At 45.4% G+C, this 20,493-nt stretch overlaps 1 protein-coding gene and 1 non-coding gene across 2 annotated transcripts; both read left to right on the top strand.

Annotated features, from left to right (window-relative positions):
• The first annotated feature begins 1,286 nt into the window (after positions 1-1,286).
• C2H15orf48 (chromosome 2 C15orf48 homolog) lies at positions 1,287-4,437 on the top strand. The gene is made up of 5 exons (XM_061182175.1): positions 1,287-1,373; positions 1,513-1,574; positions 2,018-2,103; positions 3,028-3,088; positions 4,077-4,437. Exons 2-5 carry the CDS (start codon positions 1,539-1,541, stop codon positions 4,143-4,145), a joined length of 252 nt encoding a protein of 83 aa, XP_061038158.1. The 5' UTR covers positions 1,287-1,373; positions 1,513-1,538; the 3' UTR covers positions 4,146-4,437.
• A 3,879-nt stretch (positions 4,438-8,316) lies between these two features.
• On the top strand, positions 8,317-8,432 carry LOC133086064 (small nucleolar RNA SNORA22). The gene has a single exon (XR_009699847.1). It is a non-coding gene; the product is annotated as a small nucleolar RNA SNORA22 (small nucleolar RNA).
• Positions 8,433-20,493: the final 12,061 nt, after the last annotated feature.

The raw sequence follows: 20,493 nt of genomic DNA, 5'->3' as shown, positions 1-20,493 counted from the left end.
AACTGGGTGAGAAGTTATATTTATGATCTGCCTTATATAAAACAAATCTTTGCAAATAATAATTACTATTTATTGAATGCCTACTACAGGCAAGGCAGACTGCTACATGCTTTGCATACATTCTAACATTTTTTCCAACTCCCTGCCGAAGTAGGTTTGTCCCCATTTTACAGATATATAAACTGAGAGTCATGAAGGTTAAGTAGTTTCCTCGAAGTCAGTCAGCTAATAAAGTATGGCAGGGGTGGGCTCTGAACTCAGGTCAGTTTGAATGCAAAGCCTATGACTAGAAATAAAATGGGGCTGAAACAGAGCTGGGTCTGGCCGTTCAGAAAACATTAAGATGTTTTCGTTTTTATGCTAACTCACAGCTTGAACTTCAAACAGTTTTAAAATAATTGTTTTAAAATAACTATTTTTAGATAACTGAGCTTGCACTCTTGACTTAATCGCAGTTGCTAAGAGCAGGGTGCAGAAAGAACAGTGCTGCCTGATTGCCAGACAGACCGGGCTTCTGATTACATCGCCGCCGCTTACTGGCTATGTGCCTAGAGCATCTCTGAGCCTAAATAACATACCTTGCAAAAATGTCGAGAAGATTCCAGTACAGTGCCTGGCACACAGATCCTGATTTAATTATTATTCCCGTGGTTCTGCAGCCGCCTTCATGCTCCGTGCAAGGCTAGGCTGTTAGCTTAGGGGCGAGTTCCTTCAGGGTCGTCTCAGAGATCTTCTCTTGGAAACCTCTCCAGTTGATTCTTTCTGTTTCTTCTCCCTCATCTCCTGATTCTTTTTTTTTTTTTAATGGAAAAAATCAGGACAACAAGGAATTATTCTGAAAGGAAATTTACAACTTAAATTATCTCCATAAGTGCGCCACATCACATTTTTGGAGCTTTTAATGTGACTTGGATTAATTCTAGTTTACCTGCCTGCACCAAGGAGCCTCCCATGGGACCCCGGGATCTGCGGCTCCTTTTCCGGACCTCCTTTTAGAGGGGCTGTTTTTCACCTGTTCTTGGCCATCCAAGCGCCCCTTGTTCTCAGTTCCACCCCCTTGCAGACGCGCCAACGCCCAGCCTGGGCTCGCTCCGAGCGGCGGGTAAGAACCGCGGCAGGCGGCAGGGAGCGCTAGCGTCCGGCTGCGCGGCGTTTGAAGGCCCGGCGTCCCGCAGGGGGCGCCCGGTTGCCGGGCGCCGGGCATGGGAAGCGAGTCAAGCCCCGCACGCCCCCTGCGCGGCCCGCGTGACCAGAACGCACCGGCCGGCCTTCCGGAGAGGGTGGGGTTGGTATATAGTGCGCGGAGGTCGAGGTCGGCATTCGGTTCTGGGCGTTAGCATCGTCCGCTCGCGGCGCCCTGCCAGGTCTCCCAGGTGAGCTGCCCTCGGGCGGAGGCTCTGGTGAGCCGGCTCGAGGCTGGCTTTGGGATACGTTGGCCGGTTTGGAGCCCACCAGGCTGAGTCCTAGTAGCTGAGTTTTGATCAATATCTTGGATTTTTTTTTTTCTTCTAGATTTGGCATTCTACACTGAAGTCATCATGAGCTTTTTCCAACTCCTGATGAAAAGAAAGGAAGTAAGGTTTTATTTATTTGTTTGTTTATTTATGGCTGCGTTGGGTCTTCGTTGCTGCGGGTGGGCTTTCTCTAGTTGCGGTGAGCTGGGGCTACTCTTTGTTGCGGTGCACGGGCTTCTCAGTGCTGTGGCTTCTCTTGCGGAGCATGGGCTCTAGAGCGCAGGCTTTAGTAGCTGTGGCGCAGGGGCGTAGTTGCTCTGCGGCATGTGGGATCTTCCGGACCAGGGCTTGAACCCGTATTCCCGGCATTGGCAGGCGGATTCTTAACCACTGCGCCACCAGGGAAGTCCAAAAGAAAAAAGTAAATTTTTAAAGCACCTGAAAATCTGACTAAAAATATTAACTTTTAAAGATGTTGAAGAAAGTATAAAATGATATAGAGCTATTCTGTTATATTTCAAGTGTTTCATATTGAAACGTCGGAGTATTTTGTTCTCTGTTAGCTTATTCCTTTGGTGCTTTTCACGACCGTGGCAGCGACTGGAGCTTTGTCTTTTGCTCTGTATTCCCTTCGAAAACCCGATGTGATGTAAGTATGCATTCATCATTTATAAAAACGTTTTTAGCCGTGTTAGGTTGACCTTCAGTTTATGAAATGCATGGTATCAGTTTCCTGGTCTTCCCCCCAGGATAAGAATGTCGAATTGTGAACTTGGTTGGAGTCAGGGCCAGAAAGCATCCAGGTATCAGAAGACTATCAAATGATGATTAGTGATAAAATAAGTTTACTAATATAAGTTCCTTGTATCTAAATACCCTTTCATCCACTGGCCCTCCTCCTCTTCTCCTGCAGCAAAATAAAGCTTGTTGGTTTTTTTTTTAAAACTTAAGTTTTGAAATTTAAAGTTCTTAGACTGTCTTTTGGGATATATATCATCAATCTTAATCATTTTAATAACATTTTAAAATGTCAGTTCATTAGAAAGGTCTTTACTAATGTGGTAGAGTTTATAGATTCAGTTGTCTACAATGAACCTAATCTTAGCCCTGGATATAAGGTAGAATACCATGTATCCTGGAATATGAGGAAGAGAAAAACCTGAAACTGATATTGACCGGGTGCAGGGCTCCGTAGAGCCTTAATGCTAGGCTCTGGCAGTTCATCACCTACAGGTTTCAAGCCCAGCCCTTCTGCCTCTTCCAGAAACTGGGGTAAGAGCATATTTGCTTGCTCTTAGCCTGGGACTTCCACCCTAATTGCTCTTCAGCTTATGAGAACATTCTCCAGTCTAGCCCAGTAAAGGGAATATAGACCTCCTACTCTGCAGAGGAATTGATCCTTGATGTTTGAGCCAAACTGTGAAGCTTTTTAAAGGAATGTTCCATCAATTTCAATTAACTCAATGCCTAAGTATGCACTCTGAGTCTGTCCCAAGAGTATTTATAACCCCAATATCAGACTTAGTTTAAATGCACTTACTTTAATGTTTAATCAGCTTTCTTTTATTTTTAGCATTGATCGAAAAAGAAATCCAGAACCTTGGGAGACTGTGGATCCTACTGCACCTAGAAAGGTATTGCTACATTAAAACGTGATTTATACTTAGCCGAAACCTTAACACATTTGTCAGCAAAATAGATGTAATACCTTTTCACCTTTAGGGTGCCATTTAATGTGTAGTTCAAAGAGAGTGCTGTAGGGTTATGGAGATTTAGTTCAAATCCTTGCTCCATTAGTCACAGGTGATTTTAGATAATTTGGCCTCTCTGAGGGTCTCAGAATCTATAAAATGGGCACAATAATAGGGCTCTTCCTCAGAGTTTAGAGGATTAAAGAAGATAAGATAGAGTCCTTTAGCACAGTGCCTGGCCCATAGTCAGCACTCAAATATTAACTTTTATCATTATTGTGACACATCATCTCCTTTTTTAATTTAATTTTTATTTTATATTGGAGTATAGTTGATTTACAATGTTGTGTTAGTTTCAGGGGTACAGCAAAGTGAATCAGTTATACATATACATATATCCATTCTTTTTCAGGTTCTTTTCCCAAATAGGTTATTACAGAATATCGAGTAGAGTTACCTGTGCTTATTAGTTATCTTGTCCACAGCTCTGTGCCTTTTCCCTTATTGTATAACTTGGATCATTTGTACCTTTGTCGAGTAATTACAGTGAGGAAATTTTAAGAGCCTACTATGTGCCTAGCTCTGTGGTGGGAGCATCATACCTCCACTCTCACGGAGCAGACACACTTTTTGAGCTTATAGTTCACATAAAACCATAGGAAATTTAAAAATCCAGAACCTGTTAAGTGAAAGTAGGGTAAATGGATATGACCTTTCTCTCTGATCCTATAACACTCAGGAACCCAAAGGCTCTTTAGAGGGGTAGAGGGCTAGAACCAGCCCATATTACTGTTTTAGCGATGGGAAGAGGTGATTCGTTGACTACAAATGTTATGGTGATGCTTTTTCCAAAGGGAGCTGTGTACAAATCCCAGGAGGGGACCTGAGGGTGGACAGATCCTAACAAAACATTTTTATTCTTTTTTTAAAGCTTATAACAATCAACCAAGAATGGAAACCTATTGAAGAGTTGCAGAAGGTCCGAAAGGCAACCAGGTGACCAGTCTTCGCCATTTTCTTCCAAAGAGTACTCTATGAATCTAGTGGAAACACTTCTGCACAAACTAGATTATGGATACCAGTGTGCGGAAATGCTTCTGCTACATTTTTAGGGCTTGCCTACGTTTTCAGACTCTGGATAAAGAATTATAAAGGTAGTGCAACAATAACCACATAGTCCCAAAATAAGATTCTATGTTTATTTTCTTGTTGTAAATTTGTTTTGCGTATTGAAATTTTTGTGTTTATGATGCCTGAATGTTCTACTTAAAATGCATAAAGATTTGTTAAATTTGATCATCTCCAATAAAATACCATTTGTGCGAGATTTCTTAAAGTTCCGGTATATATTTAAATAGAGGAGAAAGTCTTTTTATGGGAGATAAACACATTCTGAAGCATGAAACTTCATCTTTTTAAATAACACCCAGTGCAAATTTCTGTATAAACTTTTTTTCCAAGTTCACTCATTCATCAGAAATCTATTGAATAACTACCGTTATCCAGGCACTGTTCTTGTGCAGCTGAGATAAAGCAATGAACAAAACCAAATTTTGGAGGGAGAGGAATAAAAGATGGTAAGTACAGTGAGGAAAATGAAGACAAGATGGGGTATGAGACTTGCATGGGGATTGGTCTTGGAGGAAGTACTGGGATTCTGGCAGTGATGGGAATGTGGGGCATGCGAGAGTAGCCCTCCAGATGCCAAGGCTAACAGTGGTGCTCCTGTGAGGCGTGGGGAGGGGAGGATGGAGAGCACCCCACAGAGTCTGGGGCTCCTCTTCACTGTGGCCAATGGTCCCTTGGAGATCAAAGGTATGATCAAACCCAGCGTGCCCCTCGGCTCCCCCTTGCCTATTCTTGAAAGTGGGACCAAATAGAAAATAGCTTTTCATTAACTTCTTTTAAAAATTGAGATACAATTCACAGAACATAGTATTCATCCATTTAAAGTGCACAATTCGGTGGTTTTTAGTATATTCACAAAGTTTTACAACCATCTCTACTATCTAATTCCAGAACATTTTTATCACCCCAAAACAACACTGTACCCATTAGCAGTCATTCCCCCATTTCTGACCCCTCTGCCACCAGCCTAGGGAAACACTAATAAAGTTTATCTCTATGGATTTTTCTCTTCTGGGCATTTCAGATAAATGGGATCACACATAATGTGTGTGTTTGGTGCCTGGCTTGGTGCCTGGTGCCTGGCTCTAACTTAGCATAATGTTATCATGATTCATCCGTGTTGTAACACGTATCAGTATTTCTTTCCTCTTTATGACTAATATTCCATTGTATGGATATGCCATATTTTGTTTATCCATCAGTTGACAGACATTTGGATTGTTTCTACCATTTGGCTGTTATGAATAATGCTGCTGTGGACAGCCATGTATAAGTTTTTGTATAGCCATATCTTTTCAATTCTCTTGGGTGTATACCTAGGTTCATTAACTCTTGTAAATAAATATCATAAATCCCTTTTTCTTAATTTCCATCTGAACGTAATAGAAATTTAAGAGAAGGGCTAAATTCGAATCACCTTCACGGCAATAAGAATTAACTAGATCTTTCTAGAGACTCGGCAGTTCTGAAGGGATTAAAGCAAGACTACTTCTGCAACTTCTACTTTCCTTATCACCTCAAATTTTCCCAGATGAAAATCTCCGATTATTGATTTCAAGGAATTACATGTACCAGTTAGGAAGTACAATTTTATTTGCTTAAGCTTCTAAAGGGCAATGTGGTACCATATAGGCAAACAAAAATGAACAGCCTTGTGATGCTTGGCCAATTAGGAGAGCAAATTGGTAGTGTTTGGGAGGGGACTGTGCCTTTCAACTTTAAAACACAAACCTGATTGAAATACAGTGGCTTTATGGGGTGAACAAGGCAGTGGAAGGTACCATGCAGCAGGTTTGGGAGGGAGAAAGGCCAACAGCAATATTGAAACTTAAATTTCAAAAGATTTATTGATTTTATTTTTGATAGTATTCTTAGCATTTTCCACACATGTTTTATTTTGAAATTTTTCAAATATTCAGAGAAGTTGAAAAACTAGTACAAAGGATACTCACACTTTTAATCACTTAATATTTTGCCACATTTGCTATGTCTCTCTGTATATTATGCTCTTTTAAAATGAACTCTGAAAATAAGTTACAGACATCATAAAGCTATTCATGCCTGAGAGAAAGGACATTCTAGCTGTTATACCATTATCATTCCTAAGAAAATTACCATTAATTCAATACTATCACCTAACATATAATCCATTTCCATTTCCTCTGACTGTAATGTCCTTTATAACTGTAGTTTTAAGTCCAGAATCCAATCCAAGTTTCACTTGTTGCATTTGGTTGTTAGGTTATTGTACTGAGTACTTGATGGATATGTGGTCATGGAAGTGACTCCCAAGGAGCTTGTATAGAACTCTCTCTACAGAGTTTGATCTGGATAAGATTCTCTTGCAAGTGGACTTTGAAGTTTTAAAATTTGAGACAAAATAAAGACGTTTTCAAGTAATTTAAATATTTAAGAAGTTGTAAAATTGTTAGGCATTCACTATGTGGTAGGTGGTGTGCTGGCCTCAAGGATTTGACATAGGAAAGGGAGGTACATCTGTGAACAAATCCAAGCAATACAGTGACAGTAAGGCACGGATAGAAACAAGCACGTGGTACAAAGGAAGGTTCCGAAGAAGATGGGTCCCTGAAAGCCTAGTTTCTTCAAAAACCATTAATTAGGGTAAGATAGGGAGGGTGGGAGGGAGACACAAGTGGGAGGGGATATGGGGATATATGTATAGCTGATTCCCTTTGTTATACAGCAGAAACTAACACACCATTGTAAAGCAATTAAACTCCAATAAAGATGTTTTTAAAAAGCCATTAATTAGAAGTCAGAAAGGCAATTGAAGTAGAGGCATGTATTTACCTAGCCATAGAGAGCTAAGACAGCATCTCTTCAGAAACTTGGAGCAATTTAGTACATGAAATTTAATATTGGAGTGTAGAGTGGGATAGGTGAAATGCATAGGGCCTTTTATGCTATTATCCTGCAAGCACAAAGGAACCAGAATAGGATTTTAAGATGGGGAAGGAGATAATACTGTTTTCTCAAGGGAGTGTTGGCTATATCATCTAGAGGTGGGTGATGCGCACTGGAGGGCCATAACTAACCAAGGCAGTGGCAGAGGGAATGGAAAAAGGAGGATGTGTCTGAACGTGATTGAAGAGAAGACCTCAAGGCTTATTGGATGTGGCTGGCAGATGTCCAAAATGACTCCCAGATTTCTCACCCGAGTAGTTGGGTGCACAGTGGTGCCAAGACAGAGAATACAGGAGGAAAATAAAATGGAATGTTCAAGGGAAGCGTAGATGAGGAATGAGTTAGGCTTTGGAACTGAACGTTGGAGAGCCCAGTAAGCTATCTAGGTAAATTACTTCTCGAGAACTGCCAAGAGGTGTGACTTGGAGACAGTTCAAGGGGTGGTAAAAGCCAGGGCGTGGGTAAACCTGCCTACAGAGGCAGTTCTAAAGTGATACGAAGACTGAACAGAGAGGAATGTCATCATGAAGGACGTGGGCAGGGGAGAGGATTTGGTCCCTGATGGGGACTGAGAGAAATGGGGAAGGAGAACCAGGAGTTGCATCATGGAGCCCAGAGAAGAAGGAAGGCTCATCCACTGTTGGTTTCAGTTTGCAATTAAACCAAAGCCCAGAGTCCTTCAGCTTTATGGCCGTGAGCCTTAAGCAAACACCTATAATTCTCTCATATAAAAAGATGTGAAGTAAGCTTTCTGAATAAAAAAGTTAAAGTCACACACCATATCACTAAAAACGAGTGAGGTCTAATTAAGTACTCATTCATCATCATTTTTAATTTTCTTGGGGAAATTCTCTCACATTTTAGTTGAGACTTTGTGGGAGAATGAAACTACAGGCTCTGAAATCAGACCACTTCGCCACTTTACTACCCATGTTGCTTTGTACCTCAGATTCCTGGTCTATGAAATTGGGTTAATCTGTTACTTGCTTGGGTTAATTGTGAAGATTATGTGAGGTAATAGAAGTTTCTGACATGGTGTTTAACATACACTAGTTGTTCAATAAGTATTCCCTTTTTGCTTTTTAAAAAATGATTATCACTATAAAAGAGAAAGCTCTTTGCACAGTGAACACCCAAGTGTGCTTTATAGTTCCCTTGGCTTTGACTCTGTGCTAGAGCAATGTCTGTTCTTTTCCTCTGCATTGAAAGGAGTATTCAGAAAGTCAGCCCATTATATTAATTGTGTTTAAGGGTATGAATGATCTAGCATATCCCTTCATAAATTTGCTTTGTCATGATCTGTATTTGCATCTAACTGGAAAAAAAGAAGAGAAAGCTCTTAATGTGTATAAAATTATATTCTTCCATGAGTGAGAACATTGCCTGTTTGAGATTCACACACACCTACTTCTGGTAACTGGTCCACCTTTGGTTCATGGCGCCCCAGTTATAAACCTTTGCCAGAGCGCAAACACACCCGAAGATAAACACATCTCACCTTTACTCTCACCTACACAGACACCTAGCTAGAAATAAGAACCCCCGCATATGTGCCCACCTAGATGGCCTCACATCTAGAAAAGACATAGTAGCAAAAATAATTTTTATGTGTATAATATAAAAATTTGTCCCTAGCAACCACTGTCTACATTTTAGTAATCACTATATTCCACAAGCACACTACACATATTCTTACATTCAAAGATGATGGTATGGGGCTTCCCTGGTGGCGCGGTGGTTAAGAATCCGTCTGCCAATACAGAGGACACGGGTTCGAGCCCTGGCCTGGCAAGATCCCACACGCTGCGGAGCAACTAATAAGCCGGTGCGCCACAACTACTGCAACTCATAAGCCCGTGCGCCACAACTACTGCAGCCCGCGAGCCTAGAGCCTGTGCTCCGCGACAAGGGAAGCCACCACAATGAGAAGCCCGCGCACCGCAACCAAGAGTAGCCCCCGCTCGACGCAACTAAAGAAAGCCCATCTGCAGCAATGAGGAACTAATGCAGCCAAAAATAAATAAATACATTTATTTTTTAAAAAATGATGGTATGTGGTTTGAATAAGGAAGGGGGGTGAAGTTGAGTATATGTACCTAAGAGAGCAATAGGAATTTTTAAATTTTTATTTATTTATTTTTAGGATTAAAATAGTAAGGAAGTTTTCCTGGCATAAAAAAAAGTATCTTCTGTAATTCCAAGGGTTTCTTATTAATTGGTTGTTTCAATGGCTGAACAGTAGTTTTACACATTCATGATAAATTCTGTTTCCCTTCCTAAAATATAGCTTTAGGCTGTTGCAAATTTAATTCAAGAGATCTTTTTCACCTGAGTGAAAAAGATGAGGAACCTTTGAGATACCTGTTTAGGGTATCAATTTTTTTTAAATGTAAGCTTGATAGAAGGGAAACGCAAGCTCCACTATTGATTAACAATAACTCTATTTATGGAGCACTAACTAAGAGCCTGGCATTAGCTCTTTAGCAAGGATTGCCTCTTTTAATCCTCTCAACAAACCCCAGAGGTAGCTTTTACCACCCCCATTTTACAGAAGGAGAAACTAAGGCTTGGAGAGGTTAAGTGAGAGCAATAGGAATTGAATTAGTTTTTCTGGTAATTATCCCTCATAATATCTTTTCCTCATGCTTAGAAAGTTGCGTCAGGTAATTATGTAATTTCTCCCTAGAAACTAAGGCTTGGTTTTGGTAGTGTTTTATTTGCTTGTGTGCATACTACTTAGTTTTAAAATGAAAACTAGAATAAAATTAAGGAAAACACTAAATTTGATAACTCTTGATGACATGCTAAAAGCAACTTGCTCATTCACTTGGTATGACTTATGATACATATATAATAAAATATTGCTTATTTGGAGAGTGGGCATACTATGTAAAAAATTAAACTCCACTTTTTTGTATTTACATCAAGTAATATATGTGATTTTTCCTTTACTTGGTTATGTGGAATCATGAAGTCGATACTGTTCCCTTGGTGTTTATGTTCTAAAGGTTATGCTGTTCAGGTTATGTTGCCTCAGGCAAGTTAACCTGATTATTTTATTTTATAATTCCTTTGCTTATCTGAATTCTCCTTATCAACATTGATGAGAAATGGATTCATATTGCAAGGCAAATGTGACCTATTGTTTGCTTGTTATTTTCTAGACAAGTTCATTGAGTCAACCACTGGACACTTCTCAAATTTTGTTTCAGATTATTTTTTGAAGTAGCACCATTTATTTATTTATTTTACTTTTATTTGACTTTTTTTTTTTTTTTTTTTAACTGAATTTATTCCCGGGCCATAGTTTCTGCTTCTTCAGTTTCTCCTGGGATATCTTTTTCTTCTATGCAACCTCCTCTTCTGGTTTCGGAACAATCTGCTCTTTTTCAGAAAGGATCATCTCAATGTGGCAGGGAGAGCTCATGTACGGGTTGATCCCACCATGAGCTCTCTAAGTCCTGTGCTGCATCTTGGGGGCTGTGTTCACCTGGATGTGTTCAATGACCAGAGGATCTACACCTAAGCCCTTCAGTTCAGCATTACTCTCTGCATTTTTGAGCATGTGCAGTAAAAATTCAGCACTCTTTTGGGGCCATTGACCCTGAGTCCAGCCCCACTGTTTGGCCTAGGCACACCTACAAACTCCACCATTGTAACGACAGAATGGCACACGTTACTTCTGTAAAGTGATATCCTTCAGATACTTGGTGGATTTTTGGACCTGCATACCCTTAATGGCACGAAGATTTGAACCTCTTGATTTGCATGATTTTTGTGGGTTTTCTGGGTCAAGAGAATAGCGAACCATTTTCAGAGGCCACCTTGGGCTGCTTACTGGGAAACTGCACCATTTATTATACTTTTTAAATTATTTTTTAAATTGAGGTATAGTTTAGACAGAATAAAATGAACAGGTTTTAATGGTTCAGTTAGAGGAGTTTTGAAAATTATATGCACCCATGAAAGCATCATGCAAAACATGCTATTGAACATTCCTATTACCCGAGAAAGTTCTTGTGGCACAATTTACTTTTTAAGTTAAAACCCACTAAATTGTACACTTTAAAAGGGTGAATTTTATGGTATGTGAATTACATCATCAAAAAAAAATCTGCTCCACATTTACTTGCTATCTCACCTCAAGAACTAACAGAGGTTTCCACCATATGTAGTAATCCGTCCCAGCCCCCGCCCCCATATATTACATTTTATTTGCTTTCTTTTTCGAAAACAGGAAATTGGAGGTTACTGAAGATTGTAAGTAGCACATCAACAAGAACAGCTGGGCCAGGGCTTGTAGTTTAGGCTGTCCCTGCAGTGACAACAAATAGGCTTCCCTGGGCTCTGGTGTGGAGAGACCCGGAAGCAGAGTTCGGACACTGGGTTTACCTCGTATCTCAATTTATAAATATTACCACCCACAGAGTAAGGGCCCAGGCAGAGTACAAGAGTTACTGTAGCGGAATAAAGAAGTAGAGAATAGACTTGAGGACACGGGGAGGGGGAAGGGTAAGCTGGGACGAAGTGAGAGAGTGGCATGGACACGTATACACTACCAAATGTAAAATAGATAGCTAGTGGGAAGCAGCCGCATAGCACAGGGAGATCGGCTCAGTGCTTTGTGACCACCTAGAGGGGTGGGATAGGGAGGGTGGGAGGCAGACGCAAGAGGGAGGAGATATGGGGATATATGTATATGTATAGCTGATTCACTTTGTTGTACAGCAGAAACTGGCACACCATTGTAAAGCAATTTTACTCCAATAAAGATGTTAAAAAAAAAAAAAAAAGACTGTCCCGGCAATAAATCCTCTCCAGGGCAAGGCTGTAACCAAGCTAAGCAAGAGAAGTTACAGTTGACTTCACAACTGGATTAGTATATGCTTCACCAACTCTTCTATCACGGTGTGTGTCAGAGCTTGCCCAGAGAGCAGGGAACCCTCTATGTCACCAAACCAAATCCTCCCAAACTGCACTAGGAATCTGGCTCATTCTTTCAGTAAAAACGGCTGTTCTCAAACTTTGGCTGTGCATCAGACTCTCCTGAAAGGCATGTTAAGACGTGGATTGCTGGGCCCCAAACGCAAAGATTCTGCTTTAGTAGTTCTGGGGTGGGATCTAAGTATTTGGGTTTCTAACGAGTTTCCAGGTGAATCTGATGCTTCTGGTCCGGGGACCACACTTTGAGAAGTACTGTGCTGAAACTGCTCCTACAACATTTGGTAATCAGTGGGGAATTTCACCCAGTTGGTAATACCCTAGACCAGCCTTGAGATGTCAGTTGAACTCTTGCTATCAGGAGAGCAGGGTCAGGCCAGGCATGGAACACTCGAAGGGTGGGAGTGCCTCTCCTGGCCAGGCTGCCCCGGCTGCCTGTTCAGTCACATTGATCCCAGCACCCTAACCTGAGGAGTGGTGGGTCTAACAGGTATCAGTGGGAGTAGATGCGGATGCATTTGTGAACGTCTTCATTTCTCTGCAGAGATGACACTACTGACCACCCATGTCAGGACAGATGGCAGTGGTTCTGCCAGTAACAATCAAATCTGACATTAATTCAGCTTCATGGTGGGCACAGTGGGCAGGGAGCAAGCAGACAGGTCAGCACCCGACCCTAGGCTCTGCAAGTCAAGAGCTGGGTGACCTGGGTGGGTTTCCTAACTTCTCAAAACCTTGCTTGGCAAAGGGGGATTCATCTCAGGGGTAAACCAGTGAGGTAGGTTAATATTTAGAAATGTCTTCACTGAGATATCTCATCCCTGCACTATTTCCTCATTGCTCTTCTTCCCTCCAGTGTTTAGCTGGAGTGACTTTTGCTTCAGGGTGAGGACTGGACAGTCCTCCTCCAAGTGCAGCTGGGTGGGCTGGCAGAATCCGCATCACCTGGGTCTGCACCCCAGACCTGCTGAATCTGAATCTCTGGCAGGGAGGCCCAGGATTCTGAGTTTCAATACACAGACTTTTCAGGTGATTGCATGGCTAAAGTTTGAGAAGCTCTGGTCTAGAGCAAATAAATATTAATGTAGAGGCTTCAAAATCCATAGCTGAGACCACAGCCTTCCCAAAAGCCAATATGCATATATGTGTGGCAAGTTGGGAGAGAAAGGGTTTTGTTTGGAGGACAAAGCTCGGGAAACTGAGCCCAGAAGTTATGTTCTAAGCCACGGTATCCGGAAGATTTTATGATGGCGTAGTAGCCCTCTTTACATCCAAAAGGAAAACCAGTTTGATCAGCAGGAAGGAGAGAAGATGAGAAAGGGCTGAGATTAGATCTTAAAGGATCTACAGGGTTTTCAGTCCTCTTCTGAGTGGCCCCACGAGACCTCAGCTTGAAAAGGCTTATTATGTCAGTCAGACTCTCTCAGAAGCTTAAAGTAAGAGACAAGGGTGACAGCCAGGAGAAAAGTCAGGGCCGTCATAGGGCCACTTGCACCCCAAGTTACTGAGGGAGTAGAGATGGAAAGAAGTTAGTCGGGAGAGAGAAAGGGGACCTGAGCAGAAAGCCAGGAAGAAGCCGAGGTGTGGGCGACAGCTGGTGTCCAGAGCCAGCAGGATTACTCTTATGAGCTCAGAGCCCTGGGAAGGGGTGAGGGCAGCTCAGAGGCAAAGCATCAGGGGGCACAGTCATCAGCCATCTCCTGATCGTGGGCGGACAGTTTGGTCTGTGCCTCATCCGACTGGTCTGAGGGTCCCTCCTTCAGGCCTGCCCTTGACCCTGCCCAGAGCAGACCCTGGAGAAGGTTCATTTGGGGTGGTCCCCTGCGGACCTCTGGCTACAGCGGAGCTGGCACTAAGGAGGGGAAGGGGCTGGGAGGTGTCTGGGCTGCACTGCCCTGCAGTGTTGGGCAATCTGGGTGTGTCCCGAGGTTCCTGGAAAGTTGGCTCATTACCTTCACCAAAAACAACCTGAGACACCCATGGTGAGGTCAGCTTCAGTTTAAGCTGCTTCGCACACACGCACACAAAAAAATTCTTTTTCCTCTTGACCAGAAAACTTACACTTAAAAACTTGAGCATGTTGTTGGGTGAGGCCTATGCAGCCAGGAGATGTGGGTTTCCTCTTGCTCTGAAGGACCTTGGGGAAATGATCTGCGAGCAGTCAGTATGTGCTGGCACCTTGGTAAGCAAACCCTGGAACGTGGTCCATAATGTATGGGTGGGTGGATGGGTGGATTGATGTGCAAACCTCTTCCTCAAAGGAGCCTTCTCGGACCCACGGACAGGCCCTCTTGCCTGCACTTCCATAGTCCTGTGACCCTCTCCTTTAATAACTTTTTCACGATGTCATTCTATGCGCATTTGGGAAATTAATTTCTTCCCACACAAATCTGGAGCGCCATCCGGATTTTTCACTCATCATTGGATCACTAACCGCTGGTGTGTGCCTGGCGTGTAGTAGGCACTCATCATATCTATTTGTTGGTAAAAGTATGCCAGAGTTCAGTAACGGCATGAGTCTTTGTGAAAGGATTCATCACTGGGTTGAATCATCCAGAAAACATTTAAGGAGCATCCGTCACATGCCATGTACCATGCTAGGTGATACGGGGAGAGGGCTTATACAAAGGTTAAGAAAACAGGGGCTCTGCCCTTAAAAATAAGCACAGGCTGGGGGTAAGGCCCACCCTCCACTGTGGCTGCTCTGGTGTCTTACCCTGTTGTTCTCCTTACGGAGGAAGCTCTTTCCCACCTGGTCACGGTTGTGGGGGGGTAGTCACAGAGCACATCCTAGCCCTCCAAATTAGAGGAACAGATGTGGCCATCCTAAGTGAGGGCCTTGCATGGTCAGACAGTCCATGAATCATCTAGATCTAGGATTAGAGAGGCAGGAAGTTGGGCACTGGGAGAGACTTCAGAGATGGCCCACAGGTCTGCTCACCCTGGACCCCCAGACACAAACCAGTGCTTTGCACATAGCCATACTCAATAAATATTTGTTAAATAAAGGAGTTGGAAGGGGATCCTTGGGCAATGTTAAGACTTGTTTCCTAATTTAGCTCTGGAGTAAATCCAGAGTCCATATACTGATTTTGTTTAGCAATTTATGGCTTTTTTGAGTGTCTACTATGTGCAGGGCTCTGCGAATTTGAAGATAAAAACATAATTGCTGACATTGATGAGTTGAGAGTCTGGTGGGGACACAGATTCATGACCTTGTATTTTCTTTATTATCTATAAAGTTAGCACAGAAGCACTCCAGGCACGAGGAGGAGGAAGGGTGGGGAGGAGGGAGGGGGAGGAGGGGGAGGAGGAGGGGGGGGAGGGAGGAGGGGGAGGAGGAGGGAAGGGGGAGGAGGGGAAGAGGGAGGGGGAGGAGGGGGAAGAGGAAGAGGAGGAAAGCATCTGCACAGAGGATGGGAGATGACCTCTGAGGCGGGTCTTAACAATAAGGAGCTGGTTATGTGGAGAAGCAGGGAAGGGTGTTCAAGGCAGAGGGAACAGCACCTATAAAGCCAAAGAGGGCTGGAGGGTGTGGTGCCATCTGAGGACGGTGTGACAACACAGGAAGGAGCGTGGGGTCCACGGTGGTGGGAGATGAGGCTGGACAGGCAGGTTGTAGCCCGACTGGGAAGGGCTTGAGGGCTGGGCTAAGAGGTTGGAGCTTTATACTGTCAGGCGGGTAGAGACCCATCACATTTGTGAGCCAGGAAAGCACACAGGGCACACCTGTGCTTGGTTTCCTTCCTTAAGGCGGTAAGGCAGCTACTCCCCGTCCAGGTGAGTCCTGCCTCAGAGTCACTGTGTAGCCCCTGCTCTCGGTCCCTGCCTGGGAGAGCCTGTCAGGTTGGGTCCAGCTCTGCCCCACCTCCCGGTCAGAGGGGCAGATGAACAGGTGGGTGTGGAGGAAGGTGCAGGGGGCGGTGGCCATGAGGCTTGTGAGTTTCATTCACTGGAGGCATAACTTTCAGGGTCAAACCAGCTGGAGAAGCTGGGGCAGCCTACCCCAAACAGGTGGGCAGCGGGGCTTAGCAAAGGGGCCCCAGGCTGAGTGAGGGCCAGGAGACTGCCTTTCTTATTTGTTTGTTTTAAAGCACGATTGCCCTTACCGGCTGTGGTACCTTGGTCACTAATCCCCTCTCAGGAGCGCAGCTTCCTCAGCTGTTAAGTGAAGGGGGCCGACCAGGTGATCTTCCAGCTCTGTGATTCCGAGGGAGGAGGAAGCTGCGGGAGCAGCGTGGGACTCTGCGCATGAGCTGCTGGAGGTGGGCGACTCCCAGGCAGAACAAAGGCTCTTCTAGAGAGATAGGCGGCTTTTGCAAGCGGGTGAGTGACAGGGCTCGCCTCCCTACCCTACCTCGGCTGCTCCTGGACCGGCTGCCACCACGGGACTTCGGCGGGACTTCGGCGGTGGGGGTGGAGTTCCTCCCTAAGACCCGGCAGATGGGAGTCCAGCCGGCTCGGCCAGGCTGCCCCGGGGTGCAAGAGCGCTAGGATGCAAGAGGGTCCAGCTGGTCCAGCCCCCTTGGGGTTCCCCTCCTTTCCCGGTGCCCCTCTCTCCCCGGGGCAATGAGTAGACCACAGGAGCTAAGCCCAGGGGCAGACACCGGGCTCCGGGGCAGGATGGTGGGTGATAGCAGGAAGTCAGCAGGGGCTTCTGGGCCAAGAGCCCGCGGGAAAGATGGTGACGCCCCCTCCCCCCACCCCAGAAAAGCCAGCCTGACCGAGGGCGCCCCTCGCCCTACAGCCGCCCTCACCACGCCGCCTCGCCTCCTCCGCAGCCCACCCCTCTCACTCTCTGACTCACAGCCACCTGAAAGCTCTCATCTTCACAAGCATCCTTGTTTTAAAAAAATTTTCTGTTTTCTTTATTTGCACTCAGCTCCAGCCTTCATAAATATGCGAAATCGATGTAAATAATTTTATAATGAAAAAAATTTTAAATGCAAACATTCACACGTGGATCAAGAGGGACCTAGTGGTCATTCGCAGGAGCCCTGTGCTGGGCCTGGGGGACACAGGCCTGTACTCAGCGTCCTCACAGGGGTGAGACCCACCACAGAACCACAAGAGGGTTCAGGGAAGACTCCCAAGAGGTGGGAACCTTGACCCGAGACCCGGGGGGTTACAGAGATCTGGCCAATTGAAGGAGAGAGGGCATCTCAGGAGAGGGAATGGCGTAGGCAAGGCCGGCAGGCAGACACCGCGAGGAGTAGTGGTCAAAGCAGGGAGCTGAGGAGGAAATGTTCCTTTTCCTGCCCTCATCACAATTATAATCAATTATTTGTATAAGTATCTGCTTGAGATCTGTATCCCCTGCTAGGTTACAAGCTCCAGGAGAGGAAATGGTGTACATTATATTTTCTCAGGATTCTGGTGCCCAGCACAATGCCTGACACATAGTAAGTGTTCAATTAAATTGGTGTTAGGTGAACGAGTAAGTGAGAATTCTCATGTTAATGTAGGTTGGGTCAGTAAGGGCTGAGAAGACAAGCTAACTAGAGTTTGGATGTTATCCTAAGGGCAATAGGGATCCATTAAAAGTTTTACATAAGGGAATGACTGGGTCGGCTTTGTGTCCCAGGAATCCCATTTTGTCTTTGGTCTGGAGAATGGCTGGAGACAGAGTCCAGGTGGCAGAGACATTGTCCTTACCTCGGGGCATTGTTATGATTTTATTACTTCTTTATGTGACTCTCCCCTAAGTAAGCCGTGAGCCCTGGAGGGCCAGGGCTGGGCCCTGTTCACCTCTGCATCCCCGTGCCCAGTACACTGGCCAGCACGGCATGTGGTAACTCTTCAGTGGGTGTAATGGGTGAAATTCTGATTGGAAGTTGCTTATGCAACTTTAAGGGTAGGTGATGTTGTTTAATACATGCAATGTCATAGGCAACTTTCAAAACATGGGGAACATGAAAGAAAAAGTCATTTAAGTTTGGGAAGCAGTGGTCAGAGGTCTGGGAGGCAGGGTGGGGGAGGAGGAGGGGTGTGGGGTGATGGAGGGGCTCCTCTGAGCTGTGACAGTAGTTGGACCTATGAGGCCTTCTAGGTTTGGCATCTCCCTGAGATGCGAGCCCGTGGGGAGCAGCAGGTTTGGAGGACTAGGTGAAAAGTTGGGCGCCTGTGGGACATCCAGCTCCAGATTGGGGTGTCTCCAGCAATAGAAGATTCTGGAAGCCTTAGGGGTGAGTATATGGCAGGATATGGGGAGGAGGGCTGGGATGCCCTGGAGAGAAGAACTTTTAAGTAGGGGGCCGAGGACTGAGGGAGTCAGGGGGGATGGAGAAGCACCAGGAGCTCCTACCTCAGGACTGTGAGCCTGTGACTTCTCTGTTCCCTCCAGCCTCCCCATTACGATCCCATTATAACAGCCCCGGACAGGCACCAGCACTGCAGAGCCTTCGGTGAAACCCAACTCCATGGGGCTCAACTTCTGTGTGTTCTGCGCTCACTTCCCCTTTGTGGTCACAAGAATGCCACATTCTGTGTTTCCCCTTTGTCTTCACAAGGCCCGCCTCCTGGACATTACACTTGCCTCCACTCAGTCGCTTATTTCATTTCTGCTTGTCACTCTCCTCATGCTCCTGGCTTTTCTCCCCTGAGTTCCTCCGGATAGTCCTGCCCACCCCCCAGGGAGCCAGGCTCTCCACTGCTGTGTCCTGCGGGAACCAAGGGCGTTTCCCAGTTTCTATCCACTTCCTCCGCTTCCCTCCTCCCTCATCTGCCTGAGAAAAGGTCCCGCACTGGCAGCAGGGGGTGGAAAGCCCAGGGCCAGCTGCCCTCCCAGCCACTGCACATCCAGGTCCCCCAGCTGCAGCGGTGCTCTGGCCAACCTATAACAGGCACTGGGGGCGGAAAGCCCTGATGGGTCGCATTTCCTGATTTCCACAGTGTAAATATTCCCACCGAGACCGATTTCAAGCTACCAACAGGATGTCACTGAATGCAGAATTGGGAAGAGATGGGCAGTAGTACACTGTCACATAATATTTCCAGCAAGCAAACACAATAGGCATAGACAGCCTCAAAAGCAAATATAATTACAAAATGCAGTAAAATAGGAAGTTTTGAGTATTTGCTGCTTCTTAAAAATATAACTTATTCTCTTGTAAGATTTTGTAATTTAATTGTTAAAATAATGGCTGTTTTAACAACTGCTTTGCAAAATTCCTGAAAACTTAACAATTGGCTCTTGCAAGCAGTACAAACCAGCTCCGGCAAACCACTGAGTGCCACCTGGGCCAGGAGAAGAGGGGGAGATTCCAAGCCCCAAACTTCAGTGCACTCTCGCCTGGCATCCTCTCCCTGCCCAGGCCGTGTGGGTGGCATGTGACAGGTAGCAAGCCTCTGAATCCCCATTTAGAGTCAGACCCAGGAGGAGCAGAGCTGGGCCCTGGGCACCTCTCCCACCCGCAGATGTGTGCCTTCTGCCCCCGCCCAGGCCCCAGCCTCTGGACACCCACCCTGGCAGCCCCCAGAGCCAGGAAGTTTGAGTGGTGCAATTGCCTTCACCCTCAAAAGTGTGAAATCCTGTGAGGATTGGAACTTCCATATTTCTCAGAAAGCAAGCTTGCCCGATCACCTGCAATGAAGAAAACAAAAGAAGACAAAGCCTCTCTTTCTGAGCCTCTCTTTATATCTATGGGCTGCAAGGCAGGTCATGCTGGGTCTGAACAGATGTGGGACAGAGAGAGCTTCTGGGGTGCAACTCAACCTTCGGGCATTTCTGAACAGTGAGAATGAAAACCACCAGAGACATGTTCTAAATGGGCCAGTCTTTGTCCCCCTTTGTGGGGACATCAGATGTGGTGACCCACTGTGGTGGAAACCTTGTCTTGGCTACTCCAGGAAGTAAGCTGAATCTCTGGTTTGATGTTCCTGTGTTCTTGCCAATCACCATTGTGAGAGTTGGAGAAAAGGGGTCACCTTCTCACCACACCCCAAATATGCCTCGGTCCTCGGTTTATGTCTTCCTGTAACTAAAGGTGCCTTCCCCTTGCTCATAATCACAGCCCACCACAAGCCAACCCATCGCACCCGCCCCCTCCAGCTCTTGGAGTTGCACCTCTATTTGTAGCGTTTCCACATTCTCCCTTGGGGTCTTCCTTTGAGTGTAGGTTTATGTGCTCTGATTTCTAAGCTCAGGAAAGCCAGGACCTTGACATTCACTCACTCGTTCATTCCTTCATTCAGTGGGGAGCGGGGATAGGGAGGAGGGAGGAGGATGGAAGGTCTGTCCACCTCTGAGTGGGGCGCAGCTCAGGGAAGCCTGCACCCTGAGTGGAGGCGGAAGGAGGGGCAGAGGGAGGCAGGAACTGAGACCAAACCCCTGTTCCCCTCTCCTCTCAGACCTT

The sequence above is a fragment of the Eubalaena glacialis genome, chromosome 2, assembly GCF_028564815.1.
Source record: "Eubalaena glacialis isolate mEubGla1 chromosome 2, mEubGla1.1.hap2.+ XY, whole genome shotgun sequence".
NCBI classification, from domain to species: Eukaryota; Metazoa; Chordata; class Mammalia; order Artiodactyla; family Balaenidae; genus Eubalaena; species Eubalaena glacialis.
The sequence above is the reverse complement of the archived record's forward strand: the minus strand, read 5'-3'. Positions and strand labels throughout refer to the sequence as shown.

What these genes read in the sequence shown, in the direction of transcription:
- C2H15orf48 (XM_061182175.1), top strand. Translation starts at nt 1,539, where the DNA reads ATGAGCTTTTTCCAACTCCTGATGAAAAGAAAGGAA. An exon ending in CTTCGAAAACCCGATGTGAT is followed by an intron (nt 2,104 to 3,027) that starts GTAAGTATGCAT and finishes TTTTATTTTTAG; the next exon opens with CATTGATCGAAAAAGAAATC. An exon ending in ATCCTACTGCACCTAGAAAG is followed by an intron (nt 3,089 to 4,076) that starts GTATTGCTACAT and finishes CTTTTTTTAAAG; the next exon opens with CTTATAACAATCAACCAAGA.